The sequence below is a fragment of the Sus scrofa genome, chromosome 11 (assembly GCF_000003025.6).
Source record: "Sus scrofa isolate TJ Tabasco breed Duroc chromosome 11, Sscrofa11.1, whole genome shotgun sequence".
NCBI classification, from domain to species: Eukaryota; Metazoa; Chordata; class Mammalia; order Artiodactyla; family Suidae; genus Sus; species Sus scrofa.
This window is the reverse complement of record NC_010453.5, coordinates 4938669-4966602: the sequence shown is the minus strand read 5'-3', so window position 1 is coordinate 4966602 and position 27934 is coordinate 4938669. Positions and strand designations below refer to the sequence as shown.

Genomic DNA, 27934 nt, shown 5'->3' with positions numbered 1-27934 from the left:
TCATCTTTCTTGTTCTTCATCGGAACAGGTGACATCTTGCTGAACATCAACGGCATTGATCTGACCAACTTAAGTCACAGCGAGGCCGTCGCTATGCTGAAAGCCAGCACCGCGTCCCCCACGGTGGCCCTGAAGGCACTGGAGGTGCAGGTTGTGGAGGAGGCCACCCAGGGCCCAGATGAACAGCCGAGCACTTTCAGCGAGAACGAGTACGATGCCAGCTGGTCCCCGTCGTGGGTCATGTGGCTGGGGCTGCCCAGGTACCGAGAGCCTGTCTCCTCTTAGGGGACAGTCACAGTCTATCAGCACACACACACACCGCGCAGCACACTCACTCGTCGAGGGGAGAGGCTGTCATGAGATAAAAGTAGCAACATCAAATCAGGTTAATTTTTCCTAGGTTGTATTTTAAAAGGTAAACTTAATTAAGAACTAAGCTGAAACGACATCTGTTTATAAAATGAAGAAAGCCGCCCTGTTCATTCCTACTGAAGGCTCAGGAGGGCCGGCCATGGGGGTGGGTGGTCACTCTGGCTGGGAGGAGCTGGTGGCCTTGACGGACGTTCACCTGACACGTGTGTGTTTCACCAGGAAAACCAGGTGCAGGTGTGGCGCCCCTCCCTGTCCTAGTTTCTCAAAGCCCTCTCTCAATCCTTTGAACGCCTCCTAACGAGGCAGCGTGTAAAGCTGCGTTCTTAGTGGACGTAAGCCTTCGGGCCAAAGCGACGGTGTTCCAGAATAGCTGCTCCCAACCACCTTTGTGAGGAGGTCACAGCTCATGACCGACCAGCCAGCTAGGACCCTGTGCAGTTAGTTGGTCAGCGTCTGGGCGAGAAACATCTGGAATTCCAGCGGGTGGCCGTGTGGTTTTGCACTGAGGTGGGGGGGTGGCGTTACTGTCGCGATGGGTTTCCGGCGCAGTTTAGATTCTCGACATACAGAAGGATCCTGAAACTGAGCTAGGATGAGACATTTTGACTTTCAACCTGGTATGACAATGACTGAGTCTTTAAAATAAGCAATGAGGATGTGCCAGTTTCCGAGCCATCTAGCTTCATAGCAGTATTTAGCATTCGTAGAGTGCTTTATGGCTTATAAAGTCCTTTCCCATAAGGAACAGTGAAAAGCAAGGGTATTATTGGATTTCATTTGCTAATTTAACTTGCTGACTTGTCTTCTTGGTTAAAAAGAAGAGGGGTTAAAAGAAAACCTAATAAGGCCTAAAATTATAGTAGAATTACAGAGCCCTTTTGGAGACTTTTTTTTTTTCAATGACAAAGATGATTAACTGCCTCATATGTTTATTCCATGCACCAAAAGTTTTTTTTCCCCATTGAAAAATCAACAGTTTTTTTTTGGGGGGGGGGGGGGTTGGGTTTTGGTTTTTTTTCTTTTTCTTTTTAGGCCCTCACCCTGGCATATGGAGGTTCCCAGGCTAGCGGTTGAATCGGAGCTACAGCTACCGGCCAACACCACAGCCACAGCAACGCCAGATCCAAGCCGCATCTGTGACCTACGCCACAGCTCAAGGTAATGCTGGATGCTTAACCCACTGAGCGAGGCCAGGGATAGAACCTGCATCCTCATGGGTATCCGTCGGCTTCTCAACCCACTGAGCCACAACGGGAACTCTGAAAAGTCAACATAGATTTCAGTGGCTGCTGTTCACCTCCTGCAGACCTGCCGTCGGAGGGGTCAGCCCTCAGGCGGAGCCCGGCTGCTCTCCCTGAGGAGGGAGGCTCGCCGCTGCCATGTGCCAGGTGTCCCAGAAAACTGCTTATTACCTGCATGTTGCTTTGTTTCCCACCGAAGATTCAGTATGATGAAAATAACCCACACTGTCCTAAAACCCCAGGGCAATGCGTGGGCCTCTTCTCCACCCCAGAAGCCTTTTTGAAACGCTCGTCACTGGGCTAGGAAACTAGACTAGATGGGAAGTCCGAGCATGTTGTGTAACAGCGCAGGTCCAGGAGTGGGGTGACAGCGGTCCTGAAGGGCCCGCGCACTGACTTCCCGCCGTGTCTGCCTTTGTGGACAGTGCCCTTCACAGCTGCCATGATGTCGTCTTGCGAAGAAGCTACCTGGGAAGTTGGGGCTTCAGTATTGTTGGTGGCTATGAAGAGAACCACACCAACCAGCCTTTCTTCATTAAAACCATCGTCCTGGGCACTCCCGCCTATTATGATGGAAGATTAAAGTGAGTCTTGTTATATTCCATGATGGGAATTCGGGTCTACTGTGAGGGACACACAGTGTAGACCGGGGTCAGCCCCGACTCCAGCCAGTTGTCTGTTCTTATGTAGTTTTACTGGGACGCACCCTCTCATTGCCGGATCGCGAGTGGCCGTGACAGAAAGCCAGTGATTTGCAGAGCCTGGGTTGTCTGTTCACCGTCTGGCCCTTCACAGGCAGGGTTCGCCAGCCGGATCTAGACGGAGGCATGGCCTCTGCCGCCTTGGCACCCACAGCTTTGGTTGGTGAACCTAGTGACGGGCACTGACCCCCAGCCGTTGGGAGACACGGTGACCTGAGCACTCGGGCCCAGTCCTGCTCTGAGAGGCCTCTTTCTCCCGGGCACTGACGGCTCCCTGCATTCTCTCTGTGCAAGGCCATGCGAGAGGGGCTTTGTTACACTCGGCAGCCATCCCAGGGCCCTGCGTGAGCAGTCAGTTCTTCGTTCACGTCCAGTGGTAGAGGTGTGATAGGTCACAGGGTGCCAGGCTGGGTGTGGGTTACGACTCTTCTGAGCGGCCCCACCAGGTGAGTGCTGCCCTTACACCTGTTCCCATGCAGGGTAACTGAGGGCTGGATGGGTTAAGAAGCGTGCCCGCAACCAAACAGCTGGGGGTGGCTGGCAGCAGTTCAAACCCAGAACTGTCTGGTCCGGAGCCTTTGCCGTTAAGCCCCTGCTGCTCTCACCACGGGGCAGAAGTGCTCTCAGCCTCTGTGCGGCCTCTTTTTCAAAGCTCAGGCCCCGTGGGCAGAGGTGTTCTGTCGAGAGAGTATACACACAGAGAGATGGTTGATTATAAGTTCTTAGTGCCTAGTTCGGGATGAAAGAAACAGATCTTAAAAAGTGGACGCTGGAGGAGTTCCTGTTGGGGCTCAGCAGACACGAATGTGACTGGTATCCTTGAGGACGGAGGTTTGATCCCTAGCCTCTCTCGGTGGGTTAAGGATCTGGCGGTGCCATGAGCTGTGGTGTAGGTCACAGACGCAGCTCGAATCCTGCGTTGCTGTGGCTGTGGTGTAGGCCGGCAGCTGTAGCTCCGATTCAGCCCCTAGCCTGGGAACCTCCATATGCCACGGGTGCTGCTCTAAAAAGATTTTTTTTTAAAAAGTGAACTCTGGAGTTCCCTTGTGGCATAGTGGGTTAAGGATATGGCATTGTCTGCTGTGGCGCAGGGTCAGTCCCTGGCCTGGGAACTTCCGTATGCTAAAGAAAAAAGGGGGGGAACGCTGACATCCTGGTCAGAATGCCGCACACATGTTTGCAAACAAAGTGCCAGCTCAGCAGCGCTGGGGACAGCGGGTCAGAGTTCATGTGCTCCTGCTCAGTCTTAACGTGACAGAGATGGAAAAGTCGTTATTTTAGGAGGGAAGAGGTGATGAATTAACCACTCGCTAGGTAAGTTACTCAACCAGTCTGGGTCCTGTGGAAATTGAAACCTCATTTGTATTCACACTAAAGGCCAAAAATCATAGGGGACCGAAAGGTGTGGGGACTCATCATCGCGTGCAGGGCAGAACGCCAGCCGCTGAGAGCAGGGGGGGGCCTCGCGCTGGCTGTACCCGAGCCCTGAAAGCACGCGCTGCGGCCGAGAGCCGTCCAGATGGTGGCCGCGCTCCCAGCCTGTCAGCTGGGACTCGTAGGGCAGCAGCGTTTCTTCTCTTAGCCGCGTGCTGCCTAAGTCCATGTGAAAATGACCCTGCTTGCCCGAGAAGCCTCCCCCCGTTCCAGGAGAGGCTGGCGCAGGGGTGTCCTGATGGCCAAGGGACAGCAGTGCAGGCCTAGTCGTCACCCCAGGTGCTCCTCAGAGCGAAGCATCAGACAGTCGTGTTTAAGGGAAACTGGTTTTCACGCTAAACGCATCGCAGGATGACGGTGTCACCGCCGTGCAAACAGTGGCTCCGTTTCTGCCCTCCTTGTGCAGGTGTGGCGAAATGATCGTGGCGGTGAACGGCCTGTCCACGGTGGGCATGAGCCACTCGGCGCTGGTGCCCATGCTGAAGGAACAGAGGAACAAAGTCACGCTGACTGTCATTTGCTGGCCTGGCAGCCTGGTGTAGATGTGGAAGCTGCTTCTGAGTCCGGCAGCGACCTTTTTCAGGCTGCGGGACACGGACCTGGGGGCTGCTGTTGGCTGGGGACTGCGGCACCGCAGGGCCACGCAGGGCCCAAACCACCAGGCTTCTCTCCTGTTACACCTTAAGGGGGTTCCTCCAGTTCGCCCCGTTGCTTCCTGCTCAGCAGCGGTCTTCCCCTCATCTTGTGAGACCCCATTTTCGGAGGTGAGACTCCGCTGTCAGGATGTGCCCCGTCAGAGTGAAGGCTGCCCGGGCTGGGACCCAGCCAGCCCGCTGCCACGGCTGCGGGTGGCTCTTTGGTGTCAGGAACCGAGTCACAGAGCTCCCCGTGCCCAAGACGAGCCTCAGCGAGACGGCGGCGGGCGCGCTGCCCTGGAGCACGTTTTCCGTTTGGACAAGCCTTGCCCAGTTTTCATCGGTGCCAACATTTCAAAACTTCATCCCGTTTATAAGGTGATTTTTCTGGCTTATTTTATTTCTACTTTAATCTCTCAGTGCTCATAGATGAAGACGTAAGTCTGAGACCACGAAAGAGATTTTTTTTTTAAATACTGTACCATTATTAGCATAGCAGAGACTAAAACATGGTATTATCCAGTGACAAAGGAACTGGGGAGCTAATTGTAGGTTAGTGCTGGAGATGGTAAAGCTGCCTTTACTTGAACAGTCCGAAAGCATTAAAGGTTCATTTCCAAAGGAATGTTTTGTGACGTAGGAAAATTTTAAAGCAGTTTTTGCTAAAAAGATCATTTTCTAGAGTTTGTATTATACTTATATCAGCAAACTCGACTGGGAATGTATTTGTGATTTAAGCAGTTAGAGGATAAATATTAGACCACACCGCTGTTAAACACACACTCATCCAGACCACAGCGAAGCAGAAGGTAGACCTTTCTTACCTTATCCTCTTGAATGTTTTAGAAACCCTTCTTTTTTCCCCAATATTTCTTTACTTGTGAACTTGGTTATTTCAGGAGAAAGTCTTAAAGATGTCACACCTGAAACCTATTCCAGATTTGGCGAAGGGAAAAAAAATTGTCAGTCCTTGGTCACTAGACTCTCGTGGTTTTTTTGAGGTGATTTTGAAAACGAGCAGCCTGTTTGATTTGTCCTTGATTCATCGTGGTTGTCGGAAGAACTCGTACAGCAGTGAGTAAAAGCTGAGTCTTGACCTTCCTGGTCCTATGCACGCTTGGAACGTTTCCTCTAGAGACCTGTTCAGAGTCCGAGCTAATTTACAAGTGGCCTCTTGATGGTGTTGATGATCCGAGAATGTATTTCAAGGTACTAGAGTATATAATGAAGCATGACCCCTTTATTTTAAAACTTAGCAGTTGCATCTGTAACGTGTCACAGATTATTCCAGTTAGTTTTTTAATGATTTTAAAAAAACAACAACGTATCTTAACTAAAGAAATGGCAATAATAACTGTTACTGACTCGTTCAGCCTCTTAGCTGCACTGTATGGTCGACAGTTACCCAAGATACAGTGGCCTGCCCCGTGCAGTATATTACTGTTACGCGATGATTGGCTTTGGAAGCAGTTTGTTACTGCAGTGCTTTGTTATTCTAATTGACATGGAACGAGTTTGGTTCCAGCTCCCCAAGTAGAATTTTGTAACCTACTCTGCTTATTTTTTAAAACATTTTGTAAGAATGCACATTCTTGGGGAGTGGCCATCCATCAGCAAATATCCTGGCTGCCACTTTGTTACAAGGAAAATGCTTACAGCCAACCTGGCAGTGTAATGAGTGTTTTGAAAGATAACACTTTTTCAATATTTTTATCATGGAAATCTTGAAATCAGGTTAAGCTAATTGGGTTTTATTACAAAAGACTCTATAGCTTTTGGTCAGAATGATACTTGGTGATGGCAACGTGTTCATAATTTGCTGTTACTGTCAAAACATTTGAATTCTCTCATTTTGAGCTTAAGTAGTTCAATGTTTTGATGTGTTCTGTGCCTTCAGGTTAAATTACTTCAGGATTTTCCAGCTATGTTTAAATAATGGTGTGAGAATCATTTAGGATGGCAATAAAATCATCCTTTCCCCAAGTGAGACCCCGGCTCTTTTCTTGCACAGCAGATGCTGACTCGTGTGTGGTCCTTCTTATTTATTTGTTCAGGCATCACGTCAGCGTTGCCGCATCCCCGCTTGAAGCCTGGGGATCACGATGAGCTCGTCTTCTCATCCTCCTCCCGTGGGCAGAACCCGCGTGAGCCCTCCTGACGCGGAGCGCCCGCCCGCCCGCCCGCCTCTGCGGGACCTCTGGGCCGTGGCCTCTGGGCCGTGGCCGCCGAGCGCCAGAAACATGACTGGTGGCCACGTGTCCAAATGCTGAAACCCTGCAGGTGTTGGGTTATATAAAGTGACTGCCATTCATTTCACCAGCTTCCTTTCACGTTTCAAGGAGGCTACTAGAAAGCTCGAGGTCGCACATGGCTCACCGTGAATTCCTCCTGGCCGGCGGCGCGGGTCTCCTCACCCCTTCCTTGCACAGCTCGTACCAGGCAGTCCTGACACTGGTTTCTGGAGCTCCGCTTACTCCCTGCATTAAAAAAGACATTTTGTTTTTTTTTAATTGAAAATCCGCTCCCAATGTCCTAGAAAATTAAGCTCAAAACAAAGCCTCTGGTCCGACCCCAATCAGGTTGGCGACAGCCCTGTTGTCCCTGCCCCTCCAGCAGGTGCCCCACGGCCCCGGGTCCTGCCTCCACGCACGCGGGTCGTGTCCCTTCTGTGCATGGTCCCGTGGTCCTGTGACTGGGGGGCACAGCCCGAATGGTGCCCCGTCCCCTCCACCCCCCACTTTGAAGAGACTTGCCCTCCGGGGGGCAAACCTCAGCAGGCCTTGGCGTTGGTATTTATCTCGGCCTCAGCCGCCTGCCTGGCGGCTTGAATCGACACCGTGCAGGTCTGAGCTCCCAGGAGGCCCCGCTCTGCGGCTCCCACAGCCTGCAGACAGCACCCCATGGCTTTAAGGCACTAAGCCTCAGTCCCCCAGACCTGAAATGTGTTTTCCCAGGCAGCTGCTGCCGCCTCCGCCGGTCCAAACCCTCACTCCATCCAGGGAGCTCTGTGCAGCCAGCCCTGACCTCGCCCGGCAGGTCCTCGCCCTGCCTTCATGCCTCCTGCGGGTCCTCCACGTCCGCAGAGGACGTGCCGCTGCGGGCAGGGCTGCACACAACCCACACCCACTCCCCGCCCCCGTCTGGCGCCAAGCCCACTCAACTGACACCCCCTCCAGCCTCTCAGGGCAAATGCTGGCTTCTCTGAAAGACCTTATGAAACTACTTTTATGGTCAGGGACGAGCACTGGGCAAACCGGTCAGGAAGCTGTTCCGCGATCGCTGTGTCCAGCGGTTTTTAAACCGAGACCTGGGTGTCAGACTCTGCCCTCCCGAGGAACCCAGAGGGACGGCAGCGGGCAGTCCAGGCCTGCCGGGCTTCCCGGGTCCAGGGCCCCATCCAGGCCACCTGCCGGCTCAGCCCCGGGCTGGCCTCCCTTCTGAGGGTCTGGGCAGGGTTGCAGGGAGCAGGTCAGAGACACTGCAGGCCGCCCTCTGGCGTGTGATGGCTGCACTGGGATCCCGGGTCTGGCAGAGAGGAGCCCGTGTGCCACTGCGCGTGCGTCAGTCCAGGGCCCACGCTGTCCCCGTGACAGATGGTCAATGCTCCTTGGCCACCTGGCCCAGGGGGGCCGGCTTCTCCGCTGTGGGGTACTCTTCCCGCCAGCCCGCCATCCCCGCCCCCAGCACGGCAGGAGGCCCTTCCACCCGGCCCTCCCTTGTCCATCACGGTTCCTCCTCGCCTCCCATCGGTCATTACAATTGTTTACCGCAGCCAGGGTTTGTTGACCGAACTCGGAACGACGGAGGAACTGAGGGCCGCCCGGCCTGCCGTCGCTGTTCCTGCAGCCCTCCGCCAAGAACGCTGCGGAGAAGCGCTCGCCCGCCGCAAGCGTCGCAGCGTCACCCACCACAGCCCAGGTACCGGAGCAACCCACACGGCTGTCGATGGATGGACGGACAGACGGACGGCCAGCCGGCCCGAGCCATGTGTATAAGCGACAGGACACGGGCGACCAGGAGGGCGGCAGGGCAGGACGTGGCGCTCACCTTCGCCCGCAGACATACGAAGCGCCGCCGCCGCCGCCCACGTGGGCGGAGGAGGATTTGCACAGAGCGTCTGCGGAACACGGCAGGAGACAGAGACCCCCCAAGACGGACACGAAGCCCCCAGCCAACACAACTGGGTGGAGCCAAAGGGAGGGAAAGAAAGCAAAGGAGGAACCCGACAGGCCCAGCCCCCCTGAGAGGGGCTGTGGGGGAGAAAGGACCCTGCACCCTGAGAGCCCCTCACCGGCGGGGCGATCAGCCCGCATGGACGGGGCACCGCAGCGCCTGCGGGGAGCGGAGCAGCGGCACCAAGGAGGACGGAGCAGAGGGCCGCCGGGTCACCACAGCCCGGGACGCGGGGGGCGGGTGGGGGGGGGGCTGAGATGCGGGCTTCGGAGGTGCGTTTCCAGGAGAGGACGAGGCTCGGCTGTGAGATACGCTGCCATCAGGCCCGGGCCTGACTCTCGCCCTGTTAAACTCATGAGGGACCAATGACCCGGGCACACGTGGAGCAGGCGCCGCGTAGACAGATGTGTGTGTGTGCCCTTTGGGAGCCAAGCCCCTGCCCGTGACCCCCAAGTCGGGCCGCCCCCTCTGTGTTCCACTCAAGGCCACCGGCATGCAGGGCGCTCCACGGGGGCCTGTGGTCCCCAGCGTCCATCACGGCCAACTCACTTTCTGACCATCGCAGGGGCAGGTGTGGACGCAAACACAACGTGTCAGGATGTTTTTATATATAACCACATTAGGAGAAAGACAAGCCACTGCCTGGAATGACGCTGTGATATGTCTCAATAAATAACTGCTGGAGGACTGCTGGTCTCAGAGAGGCGACAAGGAGCTTTTTCATTCCAGCACAGCTTTCATTACATATCTTAAAACTAAATCTAATAGAGACATACTGTACTGGTTAAAAAATGAAACTCATTCATAATGAAAGCTGAGAGAATGCCGTTCCAGATCAAGCTTAGCCTTCCAGTTTGTACTAGGAGCAACTGTTTGAAGATGGCTCTGGTAATTTCAAACTTCTGCCGTCTTCACTGAGTTCTGTTGGACCAGATATTTCATATCAACCTGTCACTCCGATCTGGACAGAAAGCACATACCCTTCTCCCAGAGGTCCCCATAAGAAGGGTCCAAGATAAAGCAAATAGAACAGGACCAAAGTTCCTAGTCTGTCTCAAACATTGTCAGCTGCTATTTACCTGAACACTGTTTTTGTTCTTTGGGTTTGTTTTCTGTTTTTTGTTTTGTCTTTTTGCCATTTCTTGGGCCACGGCATATGGAGGTTCCCAGGCTAGGGGTCGAACTGGAACTGTAGGCGCTTGTCTACGCCACAGCCACAGCAACAGAGGATCCGAGCCGCGACTGGGACCTACACCACAGCTCACGGCAACGCTGAATCCTTAACCCACTGAGCAAGGCCAGGCATCGAACCCACAACCTCATGGTTCCTAGTCGGATTCGCTAACCACTGAGCCACGATGGGAACTCCAAGACACACACGTCTTAAAGGTACAGCGCCTCACTGTATTAGACAATATAGTACATATGTACAGTATATATACGTATAGGTGTTTATAAACATGAGTTTATAAATACAGATGTGTACATTTGCACATATACACACAGACATAAATGGTACTGCCTCAGCCTAAGGAGTCCTATTAAATTCCTTTTGAAATACTTGAAAACTTTACATCCAAATACTGTTTCTCCCCCGCACGTACACGCCGGGCGCTTCTCCCCCGCACGTACACGCCGGGCGCTTCTCCCCCGCACGTACACGCCCGGTGCCTGCGATGCGGCCGGACTCGGAGCGAAGGAGCCCCTCGGGCTGAGGAGGTCTCCGTCTCCATCCCCCGATGACGGGGTGGGGGCCAGTGCGGTGGGCACAGCGGATGTGAGGAGGCTGGCAGCAGCACGGGGACGGGGCAGAGGGCAGCACTGCCGAGTCCCAGCCTCCTGCCGCCGGCCCCGCAGCCGACGTCGAAGGACCCCGGGGGCACAGGAACACAGAAACAGAAGGGGCCCCGCCGAAGGTGGCAGGTGAGGTTGAAGATGGTTCAAAATCCAGCCCCAAGCCCCTGGCACGTACACAGATGCCGAGCCCCTGGAAAAGCAGCCCCGGGAGCAACAGCACCTGGAGGCAGGGGGACAGGCAGGTCCCGCTCTGTCCCTGACGGCACAGCTGCCCCAGGGCTAGAGGTGACCGAGCCCTGGCCGAAGCGGCCCGAGCTCAGCGGCCCCCGAGTCATCAGGGCCGGGAAGACCACTCTCAGGGTAGGGGTCGAGTCCGAGCTGCCCCTGGAGGGAGTGGCCCGCAAAGCCCCCCGGGCCGCAGCCCAAGCGAGGCCCCTGGACGCACCTCTGACGGGTCTTTACTTTCATTTCTGCGTGAGGACGGGGTGGACCCGCTGCTTCCACTTCCATCCCCAACTTCAGACACTGCAGTGAGTGAATGGTCATGCCTGCCACCCACACATCAGGAAGGGGACCGTCTCCAGACCCACTCGAGCCACAAGGCAGAGTCTCAGCTTCAGAGGCCAGCTACTGCCCCCTCCACCCCAGCCCTGTGAGGCCAAGGCTGGGCTCGGCCCACAGGGGGCGCCAGAGGGAGCCTGAGAGGCTGGGAGCCCCCTGTGGACGCCAGTACTGTCCACTGTCCCAGCCGCAGCCCCACCTCTGAACACAACAGGACTTCACCTTCAAGCTTCTAGATGTCACTCCCAAGTCTCCCCTTTGCTTTGGCCCTGGGGGCACTAACGGCTTCCCCTCGGTGATGAGCCTGTCTCCCCCATGTCACCTCACTTTCGGGTCTCACCCCTGTTTCACCAATTCCTTACACAAATTCTGGCAAAAATTATGCTGTGAATGTGCCTTCTCTACTAAGGCAAATTATACACATATATCTTATAACATAGCATCTTTACTCCTGGAGTTCTACCCAAGAGAACTGAGAGCCTATGTTCACCAAAAAAAAAGTGTTCAGAAAGTTCCTAACTTGAGAGTTCCTCTGTGGCTCAGCAGGTTAAGGACCTGGCACTGTCACTGCTGTGGCATAGGTCTGATCCCTGGCCAAGGAACTTCCACATGCCATGGGCATGGCCAAAAATAAAAAAAAAAAAGTTCCTAATGGCATTATTTTTAAACAGCCTCAACTGGAAATAATCCAAGCAGCCATCAATAGTAGAGTAGATACCTGATTACAGTACTGTCCTAGGGTGGAGTACTACACAGCAGTGAAAAGGAATAACCAGCTTCATTCAACACTGGTCATAATATCAAGTGAAAGAACCAGACACAAAAGGAAACATATGGTGTGTGATTCCATTCATATGAAGTTTAAAACCAGGCAAAGCCAATCTATAGTCATGGAAAAAAGAACAAAGCTGGTGGCATCACCTCCCAGACCCCAGACAATACTACAAAGCCACAGTCATCAAAGCAGTGTGCTCCTGACACAAAACCAGACTCACAGATCAATCGAACAGAATAAAGAGCCCAGAAATAAGCCCACACACTTGTGGTCGGTTAATCTACAACAAAGGAGGCAAGAATATACAGTGCGGAAGAGACAGTCTCCTCAATCAGCAGTGCTGGGAAATCTGGAGAGCTGCCTGTGAGACAATGAGGTTAGAACGTTTCCTCATATCATATACAAAAATAAACTCAAACGAGTCAGTTGCATTTCTGTATACCAGCAATGAAATATTAGAAAAGGAATACAAAAATATGATACCTTTTAAAATTGTACCTCAAAAAATCAAATACCTCGGAATACACGTGACCAAGGAGGTAAAGGACCTATATGCCGAGAACTATAAAACTTTAATCAAAGAAATCAAAGAAGATGTAAAGAAATGGAAAGATATTCCATGCTCCTGGATTGGAAAAAATCAATATTGTGAAAATGGCCATACTACCCAAAGCAATCTACAGATTCAATGCAATCCCTATCAAATTACCCATGACATTTTTCACAGAACTAGAACAAACAATCCAAACATTTATATGGAACCACAAAAGACCCAGAATCGCCAAAGCAATCCTGAGAAACAAAAACCAAGCAGGAGGCATAACTCTCCCAGACTTCAAGAAATACTACAAAGCCACAGTCATCAAAACAGTGTGGTACTGGTATCAAAACAGACAGACAGACCAATGGAACAGAATAGAGAATCCGGAAATAAACCCTGACACCTATGGTCAATTAATCTTTGACAAGGGAGGCAAGAACATAAAATGGGAAAAAGAAAGTCTATTCAGCAAGCATTGCTGGGAAACCTGGACAGCTGCATGCAAAGCAATGAAACTAGAACACACCCTCACACCATGCACAAAAATAAACTCAAAATGGCTGGAAGACTTAAATATATGACCGGACACCATCAAACTCCTAGAAGAAAACGTAGGCAAAACATTCTCTGACATCAACATCATGAATATTTTCTCAGGTCAGTCTCCCAAAGCAATAGAAATTAGAGCAAAAATAAACCCATGGGATCTCATCAAACTGAAAAGCTTTTGCACAGCAAAGGAAACCAAAAAGAGAACAAAAAGACAACTTACAGAATGGGAGAAAATAGTTTCAAATGATGCAACCGACAAGGGCTTAATCTCTAGAATATATAAACAACTTATACAACCCAACAGCAAAAAAACCAATCAATCAATGGAAAAATAGGCAAAAGACCTGAATAGACATTTCTCCAAAGAAGATATACAGATGGCCAACAAACACATGAAAAAATGCTCAACACCGCTGATTATAAGAGAAATGCAAATCAAAACTACCATGAGATACCACCTCACACCAGTCAGAATGGCCATCATTAATAAATCCACAAATAACAAGTGCTGGAGGGGCTGTGGAGAAAAGGGAACCCTCCTGCACTGTTGGTGGGAATGTAAACTGGTACAGCCACTATGGAGAACAGTTTGGAGATACCTTAGAAATCTATACATAGAACTTCCATATGACCCCGCAATCCCACTCTTGGGCATCTATCCGGACAAAACTCTCCTTAAAAGAGACACGTGCACCCGCATGTTCATTGCAGCACTATTCACAATAGCCAGGACATGGAAACAACCCAAATGTCCATCGACAGATGATTGGATTAGGAAGAGGTGGTATATATACACAATGGAATACTACTCAGCCATAAAAAAGAATGACATAATGCCATTTGCAGCAACATGGATGGAACTACAGAATCTCATACTGAGTGAAATTAGCCAGAAAGACAAAGACAAAAATAAACTCAAACGGATTCAAGACCTAAATGTAAGACCTGAAACCATAAAACTAGAAGAGAACACAGGCAGAACATTCTCTGACATCAACTGTGGCAATGCTTTGTGGATGTTTATCCCGAGGCATAAGTAAAAAAAAAAAGAAAAAGGACCTGATTATACTCAAAACCTTTTGCAGGGTTAGGTAGACCATAAGCAAAATGGAAAGACTCCCCGCAGAAGAGGTGAAATATTTGTAAATGAGATGAGCAACAAGGGGTTAATATCCAACACGTATACACAGCTCGTACAACTCAACATCAAAAAACCAATCAAAATATGAGCAGAACACCTGAACATTTTTCCAGAGAAGATGTACAGATGGTCCACAAGCACAGAAAAAGATGCTAGACATCCTTAATCATCAAAACGTGCAAATTAAAACCACAGTGAAATAACACCTCACACCTGTTAGAATGGCCATCATCTAACTGTCTACCAATTACCAGTGTCGGAGAGAATGTGGAGCAAAGGGTGCCCTTTGTGCATTGCTGGTGGGAATGTAAATGGGTGCAGCTGGTGTGCAAAACAGGAGGTTTCCTCAACAACTAAAAAAAGAACTACTATATGACCCAGGAACTCTACTCCTGGATATATATCTGGAAAAAAATGAAAACAACAATTCTAAAAGATAATGCACCCCAATATTCATAGCAGCATTAGTTGTAATAGGGTTCGGAAAAAAACTCAAATGCCCATCAAGAGACAACTGGATTAGGAAGATGTGAGGGTATATACGTAAACATACACACTGTGGAATATTACTCAGCCATAAAAAAGAAATGACATCATTTGTAGCAATGTAGATGCACCTAGAGATTGTTACATTACTGGAGTAAGTCAGACAAAGACAAGTAATGTATTAAAATATGTGGAATCTAGAAAATAATACAAATGAACGTATAAAGCAAAACAGAAACCATCTCACAGATACAGAAAACAAACCAGTGGTTGCCAAAGGGGGAGAGAGAAGGAGTAGGAGCCTGCTAGGGGTAGGGGATTAAGGAAAAGCCTGCTATGCACAAAATAGTTAAGCAACAATGACACGTAACTACAGGGAAAATATAGCCATTATCTTGCAATACATTTAATGAAATACAAATCTGTAAAAACTGAATCATGGGAGTTCCCATTGTGGCTCAGCAGTAATGAACCCGACTAGGATCCATGAGGACTCAGGTTCGATCCCTGGCCTCACTCAGTGGATTAAGGATCTGGTATTGCCATGAGCTGTGGTGTAGGTCGCAGACATGGCTCAGATTCCGCACTGCTGTGGCTGTGGTGTAGGCCGGCAGCCACAGCTCCCACTCAGGCCCCAGCCTGGGAACTTCCATATGCTGTGGGTGCAGCCTTAAAAAGAAAAATAAATAAACCAGAGTCACCTGAAATTAATACTGTAAATCAAGTCTACTTCAATTAAAAATAAATAAAACAGGAGTTCCCCTTGTGGCTCAGGGGATTAAGGACCTGATGTCTCTGGGAGGATGCAGGTTCCATCCCCGGCCTCGCTCAGTGGGTTAAGGATCCAGCACCACGGCCGTGGCTCTGATCTGACCCCTGGCCTGGGAACGTCCATAGGGCTGGGGTGTGGTCATTAAAAAAATATTAAATAAATCTTTCGGGAAATAAATGGATGGGTGGTCGTCAGGGTTGGGTGAGAGGGTATAGGGAGTGATGCTCAGGGTGCAGAGCTTGAGGTTGGGAAGATGAACATTTTCTAGAGACGGACGGTGGTGAAGGTTCCCAACAAGGTGAATGCCCTTCATGCCTCAACTGCACCCTTCAAATTCCTTAGAAAGCAAATTTTATGTATATTTGGCCACAATAAAAAGCAGCAAAAGAACTATCCTTTCTTTGCTCATAGATCAGTGATGTTGGCAGGACACCCCCGGCCGCTGGGTGACGCCGGGCCTCGCCGGGGATGACTTCAACGTGGGGACCGCCGGCAGGTCCATCTCGTCGCCAGGGCTCAGCGGCTCCCTGGGGGCCTCTCCTCCTGGTCTCACCTTGTGACCGACCACCCAGGTCCACACAGCGGGGAGTTCGGACCTGGGGACGCAGGTGTGCAGCAGACAGAGGGCTTATTCACAAGGCAGCCAAGCCAGAACCAGCCTCCGACCTGCTCCCCAGGCGGATGGCCCGAGGGCCGGGGTGTTTATGGGATGAGGGCTGCAGCAGAGGCAGCCCGGGCGGGGGCGCGTGGAAGGCAGTGATGGGAAAGACGCGCGAAACTGGGCTGCAGGCCTCTGCGCTCAGAACCAGGGCAGGGCCACGAGCTGCCGGTGGGATTTTGACATCAGGGATTCTCTCGCGCATGCCCCGGGGAGGGTCAGGGGGCCTCTTCAGTCTTAACAGGCTCAGCTGGAACCAGACACAGCTGATCCCAAGTTCCCAGAAAAAGACTGTTTCAGCTGCACGCTTCCTAAAGGACACGGGGGGCCTCTGAAGCAACAATTAAAGGGAGCTTGGTGAGAGGGCAGGTTACAGGTGAGATGGAGTTAACCAAGGGTTACCCAGGGGTTGACCTCAGCTCAGCCCGCCGTTCTCCGCGGCAGCCCAGGCTTCCAAGATAAAGGAAGTGGGAGCCGCGCTAAGACTGGGCCTGGAGAGGGCACAGCATCACCTCCCAAGATTCGGCTGCTGCGGAAGCCACAGAGCCACCCAGATCTCAGGAAGAGGACGTTACATTAGTCAATTCGCCCCTAATATCGGAACCCCCAAATACACACAACTAATACTAACAGACGAGGAGAAACTGGTAGGAATACAGGAACAGGAGGAGAACGCTAACACCCCACTCACACAAAGGGACAGATCCGCTAGAGAGAAAAATCAGCAAGTCAACAGAGATCCCAAATGACACAAGAGAACAGTAGACCTATTTGATATTTTCAGGACATTATATCCAAAAAGCCAGGATATACATTCTTTTGCAGGGCCCATGAAACATATTCTAAGACTGACCACATCCTGGGGCTCAAAACCTCAAGACATTTCAGAGTATAGACATTATTTCCAGCTTCCTCTCTGACCACAATGGCATGAAACTAGACATCAACCACAGGAAAAGAAACGGGAAAAATGGACTACATGCAAACTAAGCAACATGCAACTAAAAACACCAATGAGAACTAGAAAACATTCATCCAGGAAATGAAACAGGAGTCAAAGAAATGGAAAGATACCCCCTGTTCCTGGGTTGGAAGAATTAACGTTGTTGAAACAGCCACACCACCCAAGGCAGCCTACAGATTGAAGGTGATACGTGACATTTTTCACAGAGCTAGAATAAACTCAAAATGTACATGGAACCATCAAAGACACAGAACTGCCAAAGCCATCCAGAAGAAAAAGAAAAAAAACCCAAGCGGGAGGCATAAGTCTCCCAGACTTCAGACAGTAGTCAAGACAGTGGGGTTCTGATAGAAACCCGGGCATCTAGATCAATGGAGCAGAACAGAGAGCCCAGAAATAAACCGAGACACTTACAGTCAATTCATCTTTGACACACAGGCAAGAATACGCAAGGAGAAAAAGACATTCTCGTAGGCAGGTGGCGCTGGGAAAACTGGACAGCCACATGTAAACCAATGGCACTGGAACCCACCCTCACGCCAGGCACAGAAATTAACTCAAAATGGCTTAAAGACTTAAACACACGACCTGACACCATAAAAACCCTAGAGGAGAACAAAAGCAAAGCATTCTCTGACATAAAATTGTACCAATAGTTTCTTAGGTCAGTCTCCCAAGGCAACAGAAATAAAATTAAACGAACAGACCTAATCAAACTTACAAGCTTTTGTACAGCAAAGGAAACCATAAAAAACAACCTAGAGAATGGGAGAAAAGAGTTACAAACAACGCAAACAACAACGCTTAATCTCCAAAATATGCAAAAAACTCAGGGAGTTCCCATTGTGGCTCAGTGGGTTAAGAACCCAACTAGGATCTGTGAGGATGTGGGTTCTATCCCTGGCCTCTCTCAGTGGTTAAGGATCCGGTGTTGCCACGAACTGTGGCGTTAGGTTGCAGATGCAGCTCAGATCCTGTGTGGCTGTGGCATAGGACAGCAGCTGCAGCTCCAATTCAACCCCTCGCCTGGGAACTTCAATACGCTGCAGGCATAGCCCTAAAAAGATTTACATATACACACACACACAGAGACATATATACATATACACACACACAACTCCTCCAACAACGCAAGAAACCAAACAACCCAACTGATAAATGGGCAGAAGACCTAAATAGACATTTCTCTAAAGACAACACATGAACGGCCAGTAGGCACATGAAAAGATGTTCAGCATCGCTCATTACTAGAGACACGCAAATCAAAACTACAAGGAGGTACCACCTCACACCGGTCAGAACGGCCATCATTAATGCGTCTGCAAATAACAAATGCTGGAGAGGGTGTGGAGAACAGGGAACCCTCCTGCACCGCTGGTGGGAGTGTAAGCTGGCACAACCCCTATGGAAAACAGTACGGAGGTACTCAGAAAACTAAATACAAAACTACCATATGGGGGAGTTCCCGTCGTGGCGCAGTGGTTAACGAATCCGACTAGGAACCATGAGGTTGCGGGTTCGGTCCCTGCCCTTGCTCAGTGGGTTAACGATCCGGCGTTGCCGTGAGCTGTGGTGTAGGTTGCAGACGCGGCTTGAATCCCGCATTGCTGTGGCTGTGGTGTAGGCCGGTGGCTACAGCTTCGATTCGACCCCTAGCCTGGGAACCTCCATATGCCGCAGGAGCAGCCCAAGAAATAGCAACAACAACAACAACAACAAAAAGACAAAGGACAAAAAAAAAAAAAAAAAAGACAAAACTACCATATGATCTAGCAATCCCACTCCTGGCCATATAACTGGGCAAAGTTATAATTCAAAAAGACACATGCACCCCTATGTTCACAGCAGCACTATTCACAACAGCCAAGACAGAAGCGACCTACATGTCCACTGACAGATGACAGGCTTAAGAAGATGTGGTACATACATGCGATGGAATACTGCTCAGCCATAAAAAAGAATGAAATAATGCCATCTGCAACAACATGGATGCAACCTGAGATTCTCGTACTAAGTCAGTCAGAAAGAGAAGGACAAATACCGTATCAAATGTATTTGATGTGGAATCTAAAATATGGCACAAATGAACCTGTCTACAAAACAGACCTGGGGTTGCCAAGGCAGAGGGGGGAGGGAGTGGGATAGACGGGGAGTGTGGGGTTAATAAATGCAGACTATTCCATCTAGAATGGATACGCAATGAGGTCCTAGGGTACAGCACAGGGAACTATGTCCAATCTCCTGGGACAGAGCACGATGGAAGACACTACGGACAAAGAACGTATATATGTGTATGACTCAATCATTTTGCTGTACAGCAGTTGGTGGCACAATAGTGTACAGCAACTGTACTTCAAAACATTTTAAATCAATGGAATATTGTTTAGACACAATATTGCACATCAGCTTTAATAAACATTTGTAAAAAAGACATGGGGATACTGTTTAGACATGAGAATGAAATCCTGCCACACGGCACCGCACGAATGGACCTCCAGGGCATTGTGCTAAGCGCAACCAGTCAGAGAGACAAATACCAAAGGAACTCCTATGTGGAATCTTAAAAGGAAACAGACTGGTGGTTTGCCAGAGGCGGGGGTGGCGGGGAGGCAGACTAAGAAGCAAAGAGGACCCAAAGGTACCAACTTCTAGTTAGAAAACAAGTCACGGGAGTGTGGTGACCACAGGGGGCGCCGCGTGGCATGCGGGCAAGGGGCCGAGAGAGCAGATCTTTAAAGTTTTCATCACGGAAAAAAAACAAAAACAAAAACTGTAACTATGTAAGGGGATGATGCTTATTGTGATTTTACCATATAGCAAATATCAAATACTGTTTATACCTGAAGCTAATGTGCTTTATGTCAATGATACCTTTCAAAAAATAAGTGGGAACTCACAGCCCCTGTAACACGCAACGGCAAAAAGCCTTTCCACTAAAATCTGGAACACGGATGCCCTCTCGCACCATTTCTACTCAACATCGGAAATCCTAGCCGCAGCCATCAGACAGGACATAAAAAGTTTCCAAATTGCAAAGGAAGAGGTAAAATCGTCATTATATGCAAATTATATTCTATAGAGAGAAAACCCTAAAGACTCCGCACAAAACTACTAGAACTGAAACATTTGACAAGGGAGCAGGATACAAAATTAATACAGAAATTGGTTGCATTTCTTGACACAAACAATGAAGTACCAGAAAAAGTGTTTAAAAAAAACAGTCCTGGAGTTCCCATCGTGGCTCAGTGGTTAACGAACCCGACTAGGAACCATGAGGTTGCGGGTTCGATCCCTGGCCTCGATCAGTGGGTCAAGGATCCGGCGTTGCCGTGAGCTGTGGTGTAGGTCGAAGATGCAGCTCAGATCCCATGTTGATGTGGCTCTGGCGTAGGCCAGTGGCTACAGTTCTGATTCAACCCCTAGCCTGGGAACCTCCATATGCCATGGGAGTGGCTCTAGAAAAGGCAAAAAGACCAAAAAAAAAAAAAAAAAAAAAAAAAGTACCTTTTAAAATTACACCAAAAAATACTTAGAAATAAACCTGACCAAGGAAGTAAAAGACTTACATACTGAGAACTATAAAACAGTAATAAAGTAAATCAAAGGTGAATAAAAAATAAAGAGAACCCATGCTTTTTTTTTGTTTGTTTGTTTTTAGGGCCACACCCACCGCACATCTTAATTCCCAGACTAGAGGGTCCAATCAGAGCTGTAGCTGCGGGCCTGCGCCACAGCAACACCACAGCAATGCCAGATCTGCGACCTACACTGAAGCTCACAGCAACACTGGATCCTTAACGCACTGAGCAAAGCCAGGGATCAAACCCACATCCTCATGTAACTAGTCAGGTTCTTAACCCACTGAGCCATGACAGCAACTCTGAGAACCCATGGTCTTGGACTGGCAGAATTAATAGTTTAAATGGCCATACCACCCAAAGCCATCTACAGATGTAATACGATCTCTATCAAATTACCCACGACATTTTTCACAGAACTGGAATAATTCTAAAATTTAGACGGACTCATAAAAAGACCCAGAACCGCCAAAGCTCTCTGCAGGAGAAAGGACAAAGCAGAACGCAGACTTCAGAAAAATACTACAGACTTCAGACAATGCACAGTAAGCAAAACAGCGTGGTATCTGTATGAATACTGACACAGAGATCAATGCAGCAGAAATAAACAAACCCGCTCAGCTACAGATGATTCCTCTTTGAGGAAGCAAGAAAATACAATGGGAAAAAGAGAGCCTCTTCAGCAAGCGGTGCTGGGAAAGTTGGACCACTGCACGTCTATCAATGAAGTTAGTAGACACCCTCACACCCTGTACCAAAATAAAACTCACAATGGCTTAAGGACTTAAAGACACGACACCACTCCTCGAAGGGAACCCAGGCAAAACATTCTGACATGACATCCTACCAGTATTTTCTTAATTCAGTTTCCCCAGGCAATATACAGAAACTTACCAGCTTTTGCTCAGCAAACACATGGGACCTAATCAAACTTACAGGCTCTGGCACAGCAAAGGACACCATCAACTGAATGAAAAGACAACCTATGGAAGAAAGTATCTGCAAACGCTATGACCGACAAGGGCTTCATCGCCAAGATTCACTAACAATTCAATAACAGAAGCAGACAACCCAACCGAAAAATGGGCAGAAGACCTCAAGAGACATTTCCCCAAAGACGCCGTACACATGGCCAATGGGCACACGAAAAGATGCTTGACATTAGAGAAACGCAAATCAAAACTACAGTGAGGTACCGTCTCACACCAGTCAGAATGAGCATCATTAAAAAGTCCACGAATAAATGCTGGAGAGAGTGGGGAAAAGGAAACCCACCGACAGCGTCGGAGGGAAGGTTAAGTTAGTGCAGCCACTATGCAGAACAGCACAGAGGTGCCTCAAAAGGCTAAAAATGTGTTGCCATATGGTCCAGCAATCCCATTCCTGGGCATATATCCAGACAAAATGCTCATTCGGAAAGAAACATGCATACGTGTATTCATCACAGCACTGTTGACAACAGCCAAGACACAGAAACAACCTAAATGTCCATCAACAGACGAGTGGATTAAGGGGAGGCGGCACATATATACCATGGAATACTACTCGCCCATAAAAGAATGAAATGATGCCACTTGCAGCAACATGAATGGAACTAGACAACGTGGAATCTAAAACATGACACAAATGAACCTATCTATGAAAGAGAAATGGACTCACACACATAGAGGAGAGATCTGTGGTTTCTAAGGAGGAGCGGGGTTGGGAGGGATGGACTAGGCATTTGGCATTAGCAGGTGCACACTGTAATATACAGAATGGATCAACAATGCAGTCCTACGGTATAGCACGGAACTAGATCCGATAGCTGTGATAAACCATAATGGAAAAGAGTATTTTTTTTTTGTCTTTTTTTTTTGCCTTTTCTAGGGCCGATCCTGAGGCATATGGAGGTTCCCAGACTAAGGGTCTAATCAGAGCTGTAGCCACCAGCCTACACCAGAGCCACAGCAACGTGGGATCCGAGCTGAACCTGCGACCTACACCACAGGATCATGGCAACACCGGATCCTTAACCCACTGAGCGAGGCCAGGGATCGAACCGGCAACCTCATGGTTCCTAGTCGGATTCGTTAACCACTGAGCTACAACGGGAACTCCGGAAAAGAGTATTTTAAAAGAATGTATATATATGTACAACTGAATCACTTTACTGTACAGCAGAAATTAACACAACACTGTAAATCAACTCCAATTTTTTTACATGCAGGAAACAGGCCAGAGTGGGATTTTTTTTTTTTCGTTTTAGGACTGCACCTGTGGCATATGGAGGTTCCCAGACTAGGAATCGAATTGGAGCTGCAGCTGCGGGCCTACACCACAACCACAGTACCACCAGATCCGAGCCTCAATCTGTGACCTACACCACAGCTCACAGCAGTGCCGGATTCCCCCACCCACTGAGCAAGGCCAGGGATTGAACCCACGTCCTCATGGATACTAGTCGGGTTCCTTGCCACTGGGCCACAACGGTAGCTCCCCAAAGTGGGATTAAAGGCCACACTGACCTAAACAACCTGGGAGCTGAGGCTGTAGCCTAGATGTTGGGAGATTTCATAAAAGCCTGCGATGCAGCAGTGCCATCACCGTCAAGCTGACAAGTGGCTCCCGAGCTGTTCAGAGCCACTAAAGCAGCCTTTCATGTCCTGGGGCCGAGGCAGCCCAGCAGAGATCACAGTCAGTCACTCGTCCGAGCACACGCGGCCTGTATTAAAACCCAGAGAAGGGTTCTCACAGGACCAGCTGAGCAGACTTCCACCTTCCCGGGACGCTGGGCCGCGGGAGCTGGTTTCAGACAGCCCAGCCCCCGCTCCGTCACAGCTCTTGCACTTCTCCCACCACAAGACCTTGGGGTCTGCAAATCCTACTCCTCCAACTTCCTCATTTCCATTCTTATGTGTATGAAAACAGCCTGTTGCTTTCGGAGTTCTCGATTATTCTGAAGCTTTAGTCAGATAAGCGGACCATGACAATTAAATCTGAAGTTAACAAATCTGGATTTCAGATTCTAAGGCTCCATCGCCGGCTCATCATGCCTCTCATGGTACCAGAGGGTAAAGTCCCCTTAACCCAGACTGTAAAGCTAAGAGGTGAAGTTAAGATAACTATTCTTCAAGTGCCAGGTTAAGGCAAGGTATTAAAAATGAACGGGGCGGGGGGGGGGAGTCCCCCTAGTGGCTCAGTGGTTAACCAATCCGACGAGGAACCATGAGGTTGCAGGTTCGATCCCCGGCCTCGCTCAGTGGGTTAAGGATTCAGCGTTGCCATGAGCTGTGGTGTAGGTCGCAGATGCAGCTCGGATCCCGAGTTGCTGTGGCTGTGGTGTAGGCCAGCAGCTACAGCTCCGATTAGACCCCTAGCCTGGGAACCTCCATATGCCATGGGTGAAGCCCTAGAAAAGACAAAAAAAACAAAAACCCCAAAGGGTGGGGTGTTTAAGTTGCACACTCAAGTACGGACTGTTGAAGGTGCCACGAATAAGCACATTCAAGCTATTGACCTGTTTCTTTCCCACATGGTCATTTAGACAAGAATATTTATCCAGCACCTACTGTGGGCACAAGACACAGACAGGCTCTGGATCACTGTTTTCTAACACCTAACGTTGTCTTTCATAATCTAGATTCTCCTCCGTTTGTCCTCACTTGGTGACAAATGAAGCCACACAGATCACCCAGGCCTGGTGACCTGCTGCCTGGTCACCGGTTGGGAATTCAGGAAGTGAGCTTTTTCCCTTCAGACGCTGCCTGCTGAAGGGAAGGTTTCAACTCCTCGGGGTCCTTATTAGGAGGCTCTCTTGTCATTTTACAGTGTAAATCTGTGCCATTTAACACGCTACCAATTAGTTTCTATGGCAACGCGGAAGCGCTCTAGAAGAGATGTGCAGACGCCCAGCACCCACCCTCTGTAAAGGGCTCAGTGACAGACGCGGAAACTTCGCCAGCACAGGAGTAGACCCGCTTCTCAGGGACCTGCCACCCCCACCCACTGCCCAGCAGGACCCCCACTCACGTCCTCCGCTGCCTTTTTATCCATAGAAAAACTTTAGTCCAAGAACCAATTTAATTAGGGAAGTTAAAAAAAAGTACAGAGTAAAAAGAAAACAGTAATAAATCAGCCATTCAACAAAGTCAAGGACCTTCAGTTCTTCAAAGACTAGAGAGAATATTTCCAACCGTGTCCTTGGAGCTGTTCTGCAGGTGCTGAAACCCCACCAGGTGGAAGAAGCCAACTGTGAGCGGCCCACAAGCAGGTAGACCCCAGACCAGGTGGGACCAGAAGGCTGAGGACGCTGCCTCCCACTTAGCTCACCACGCACCCATCAGGAGAGTGTCCGTGAGCTGACCAGCCCTGCCCCCCAAACACTGTAAGACTCCTCACTACCCCTGGGGGTGCACCATCCTGGAGGCCCTAGCCTGCTGTGCTCCCCTCTTTGCCTGGCAATTCAAGCTACTTTTTCTCTTCCCTCCAGCTCCATCTCCTCCTTTCTATCTGGCATCTGTGCACAGAGCCAGCCAATATTTTGGCAACAGAGAGAGCCACCCCGCCCCCCGCTGAAGACAGCGCTCCCCCCATCCTCCCCCACCTACCGCTGAGGCTTTGAAGTTGGGCTAGTTCTGGAGCCTCTATCAGTTCTCACCTGCTTCCAGTGACTCCTAACAACCCCGCCTCGCATTGCCTGCAGACTGGCCACTAGCTCTAGAGAGGTCTAGAAAGATCGCTTGCTTAGCCTCTGATGGAAGAGAAGCAACAAGTTATCCCAGGTGGAGATGCTGAGAGTGGAGGCAGGTGTTAAAAATAAAGCTTTTCTTTTCTTGGACTCTCCTCTATGAAAAAGTCCTCTGTCCGCGGGGACTCAGAGCCCAACCAAGAATGTCGAAGTCAGGGGATGCGTGGAATTACACCCCCCTGCCCCACAGCCTCTCCCTGGGCGGCTTTGCTGAGTCCCGCCCTTCCCGGGCCGGGCCTGGCCTCGCCTCCTGTTTTGGGCGCCCCAGCCTGTGGGCAGTGGCGGGTGCTCCTAGCAGCAAAGCTTATCCTGCGCATCATCAGCAAGTGTTTAAGAAAAGGGGTTCTTGTCTCACCTTGTTACCAAACGACCCTGGTCCCTTGGCCTGTCGTGCAACAGCCACCATGCGAGGACGTCCGGTTTGCAGCAACCAGGAGGTTAACCCACAAAGCAGCGAAGCCCAGCGCAGGCGTCACATCGGCTCCACTCTTCCCGCCGAGTCTTTACCGACCAAGAAATAAAGCGGAGGCGGCCCTGGGCGTGGGGGGCGTGGGGAGCCGTGATTGGCAGGAGGCGTGAGGTTGTGCGCAGGCGCATCGAGGCCTCTGCGCTTAAAACTGGGGGCAGGGCCACGAGCGGCGGGTGGAGTTTTGCAGTCAGCAGGGCACCTGGGGTCACTTGTGCATGCCAAGGGGCAGGGGGTGCCTCTCCAGTCCTAACAGGCTCAGCTGGAACTAGACGCCCCTGACGTGGTTGAGGCCGGTGCCAGGTGGAGGACACCCAGGGTGTTGGAAGCAAGAGTTCAAACGCCCTTGGCTGGGGAGGACAGGGCACAGGGGAAAGGGCCTTAACTTACCGTTACCCACGTGTCACGCTCAACCGTAACAGTCGTTCCATAGACTATGACGTCCTTGTGTCAACCCAGCCCCCACACCGTGCGTAAGGTCTTCCGCCACATTGACCCCAAGTCACAGAGCCTCAGAAGGGGAGGGTCCCTGGCCCTGTTTCTGGTATTGGAATCCCTGCTCTAAAGGATGAGGTTGAGACACCATCTGGAGATGACGTGGAGCTGGGAAGACCCCCCGGCCCGGAGGGAGTGGATGGAGGCCCCTGGAGGCCTCGGGCTGCTCTTGCCAGAAGTTTGGCCGGTGCGCGAGTGTTTTTGAATGAAAGCATGATCTGGGATCCGCTTTCAGACCCTCCAGCACAAAGACGGACACATTGGAACAAGGAAAGAGGAGGCAGCAAGGCGATGTTTGAAATTTTCCATAGAAACAGCACAGTGGGAGTTCCAGTCGTGGCTCAGCAGTAATGAACCCGACTAGCATCCATGAGGATGCGGGTTTGATCCCTGGCCTTGCTAAGTGGATTGGGGATCCGAGTTACTGACAGCTGTGGTGTAGGTCGCGGGTGATTACCGAATTGCTGTGGCTGTGGTGTAGGCCGGCAGCTGCAGCTCCAACTCCAATTCCTCCCCTAGCCTGGGAACTTCCATGTGCCACAGGTGTGGCCCTAAAAGAGACAAAAAGAGAGACAAAGAAGAAATAGCACAGTAGCAACAAACCAATAGAGAAGTTTAGAAGTGAGACAAAGGCTGTGGTTGGCCAGACCCCTGTGGTTTGACATCGGTGCGATGGATCTGAAGAAGCGACACAAGATGGTGAATTGTTTATTTTTCACTTCCCTGTTGAACGGGCTTCATTTCTAGGCAGATTCAATAGTGTTGGCCTTCCCATGTGATCAAGTGCAAGTGACCAATGTCCAACCCCAGGCATCTGCCCCGAAACACTCCATACACTCAACAGCTCTACATTCATATTCTCTGCATTCCTTACAAAACTTCCATTTGAATCTCATAGAAACTTTAGAAGGTCTGTTAGTATAGACTAGTCCCATTGACAGATGAAGAAAACTAAGGTTGAATGGCTTCCTAATTTTTTTTTTTTTTTTTTTTTTTTTTTTGTCTTTTGTCTTTTTAGGGCCAAACCTGTAGCATATGGAGATCTCCAGGCCAGGGGTTGAATCCAAGCTGTAGATGCTGGCCTACACCACAGCCACAGCAATGCGGGATCCTTAACCCACTGAGCAAGGCCAGGGATCAAGCATGTGTCCTCATGGATGCTAGTCAGATTCGTTTCCGCTGAGCCACAACAGGAACTCCAAGTGGCTTATTTATTTGCATAAAGCTGGCAAGTGGAAAAACACACACCAGAAACCAGGCCCATCACCAGCTACAGATGCCACCTTATTGCATGTCATCCTGAATGCATGGCACAGCCTAAGAGGAGGAGAAAGAATTGCTTGCCAGCTCTTTTTACACCTGCCTTTCCCACGGGGAGTGCTTCAGGCGGTCAACAGTCATTCAACAAACATGAAAATGAAAAAAAGATGTTTGCCCTGTGGGATGTTTACAGCAGAAGGAGCCAAGTCAGATGAAAAGTTAAAACATTCTTGTACCTTGCTAGACCTCCCAAAAGGCCAGAAGTTAAAGCTCTACCAAGTAGAAATGTTCCAAGCTTGCAAACTATGCTAATTCTATGTTCTAATTTACTCTTATCCGTGACTTTGAAAAAGATTGGCATTCTTGGCTTATCATGTCAGAACTAGCTAATTTCAGCCCATCCTCTGTATGTGAGCTCTTTGCTTTCAAAATTTTCCAGTTTAATTTCTAAACAGGAGAACTTCCTTGAAGGCCTCTTCTCAATTCCTATGCATGCTGCTGACAGTAAGCGTACTTCAGGATTCAGACACTGCCCGGTTGAGAACTTGACACTGAAATTCAGTGCAAGATGTGGAGAACTGCAGAAATACAGCATCTCGACCA

The 27934-nt window shown here is 49.9% G+C and overlaps 1 protein-coding gene and 1 long non-coding RNA gene across 2 annotated transcripts in view; one reads left to right on the top strand and one right to left on the bottom strand.

The window, feature by feature from the left end:
* LNX2 (ligand of numb-protein X 2) overlaps positions 1–6366 on the top strand; it is a 43950-nt gene extending 37584 nt beyond the window's left edge. The window contains 3 exon segments of the mRNA XM_013989768.2: positions 29–260; positions 2039–2197; positions 4155–6366. Of these exon segments, the coding sequence (XP_013845222.2) occupies positions 29–260; positions 2039–2197; positions 4155–4290 (527 nt within the window). The 3' untranslated portion in view covers positions 4291–6366.
* Positions 228–26382, bottom strand: LOC110255797. Its single transcript, XR_002336628.1, has 3 exons — positions 25466–26382; positions 6760–6860; positions 228–351 (listed from the first exon to the last, which is right to left on the bottom strand). It is a non-coding gene; the product is annotated as an uncharacterized LOC110255797 (long non-coding RNA).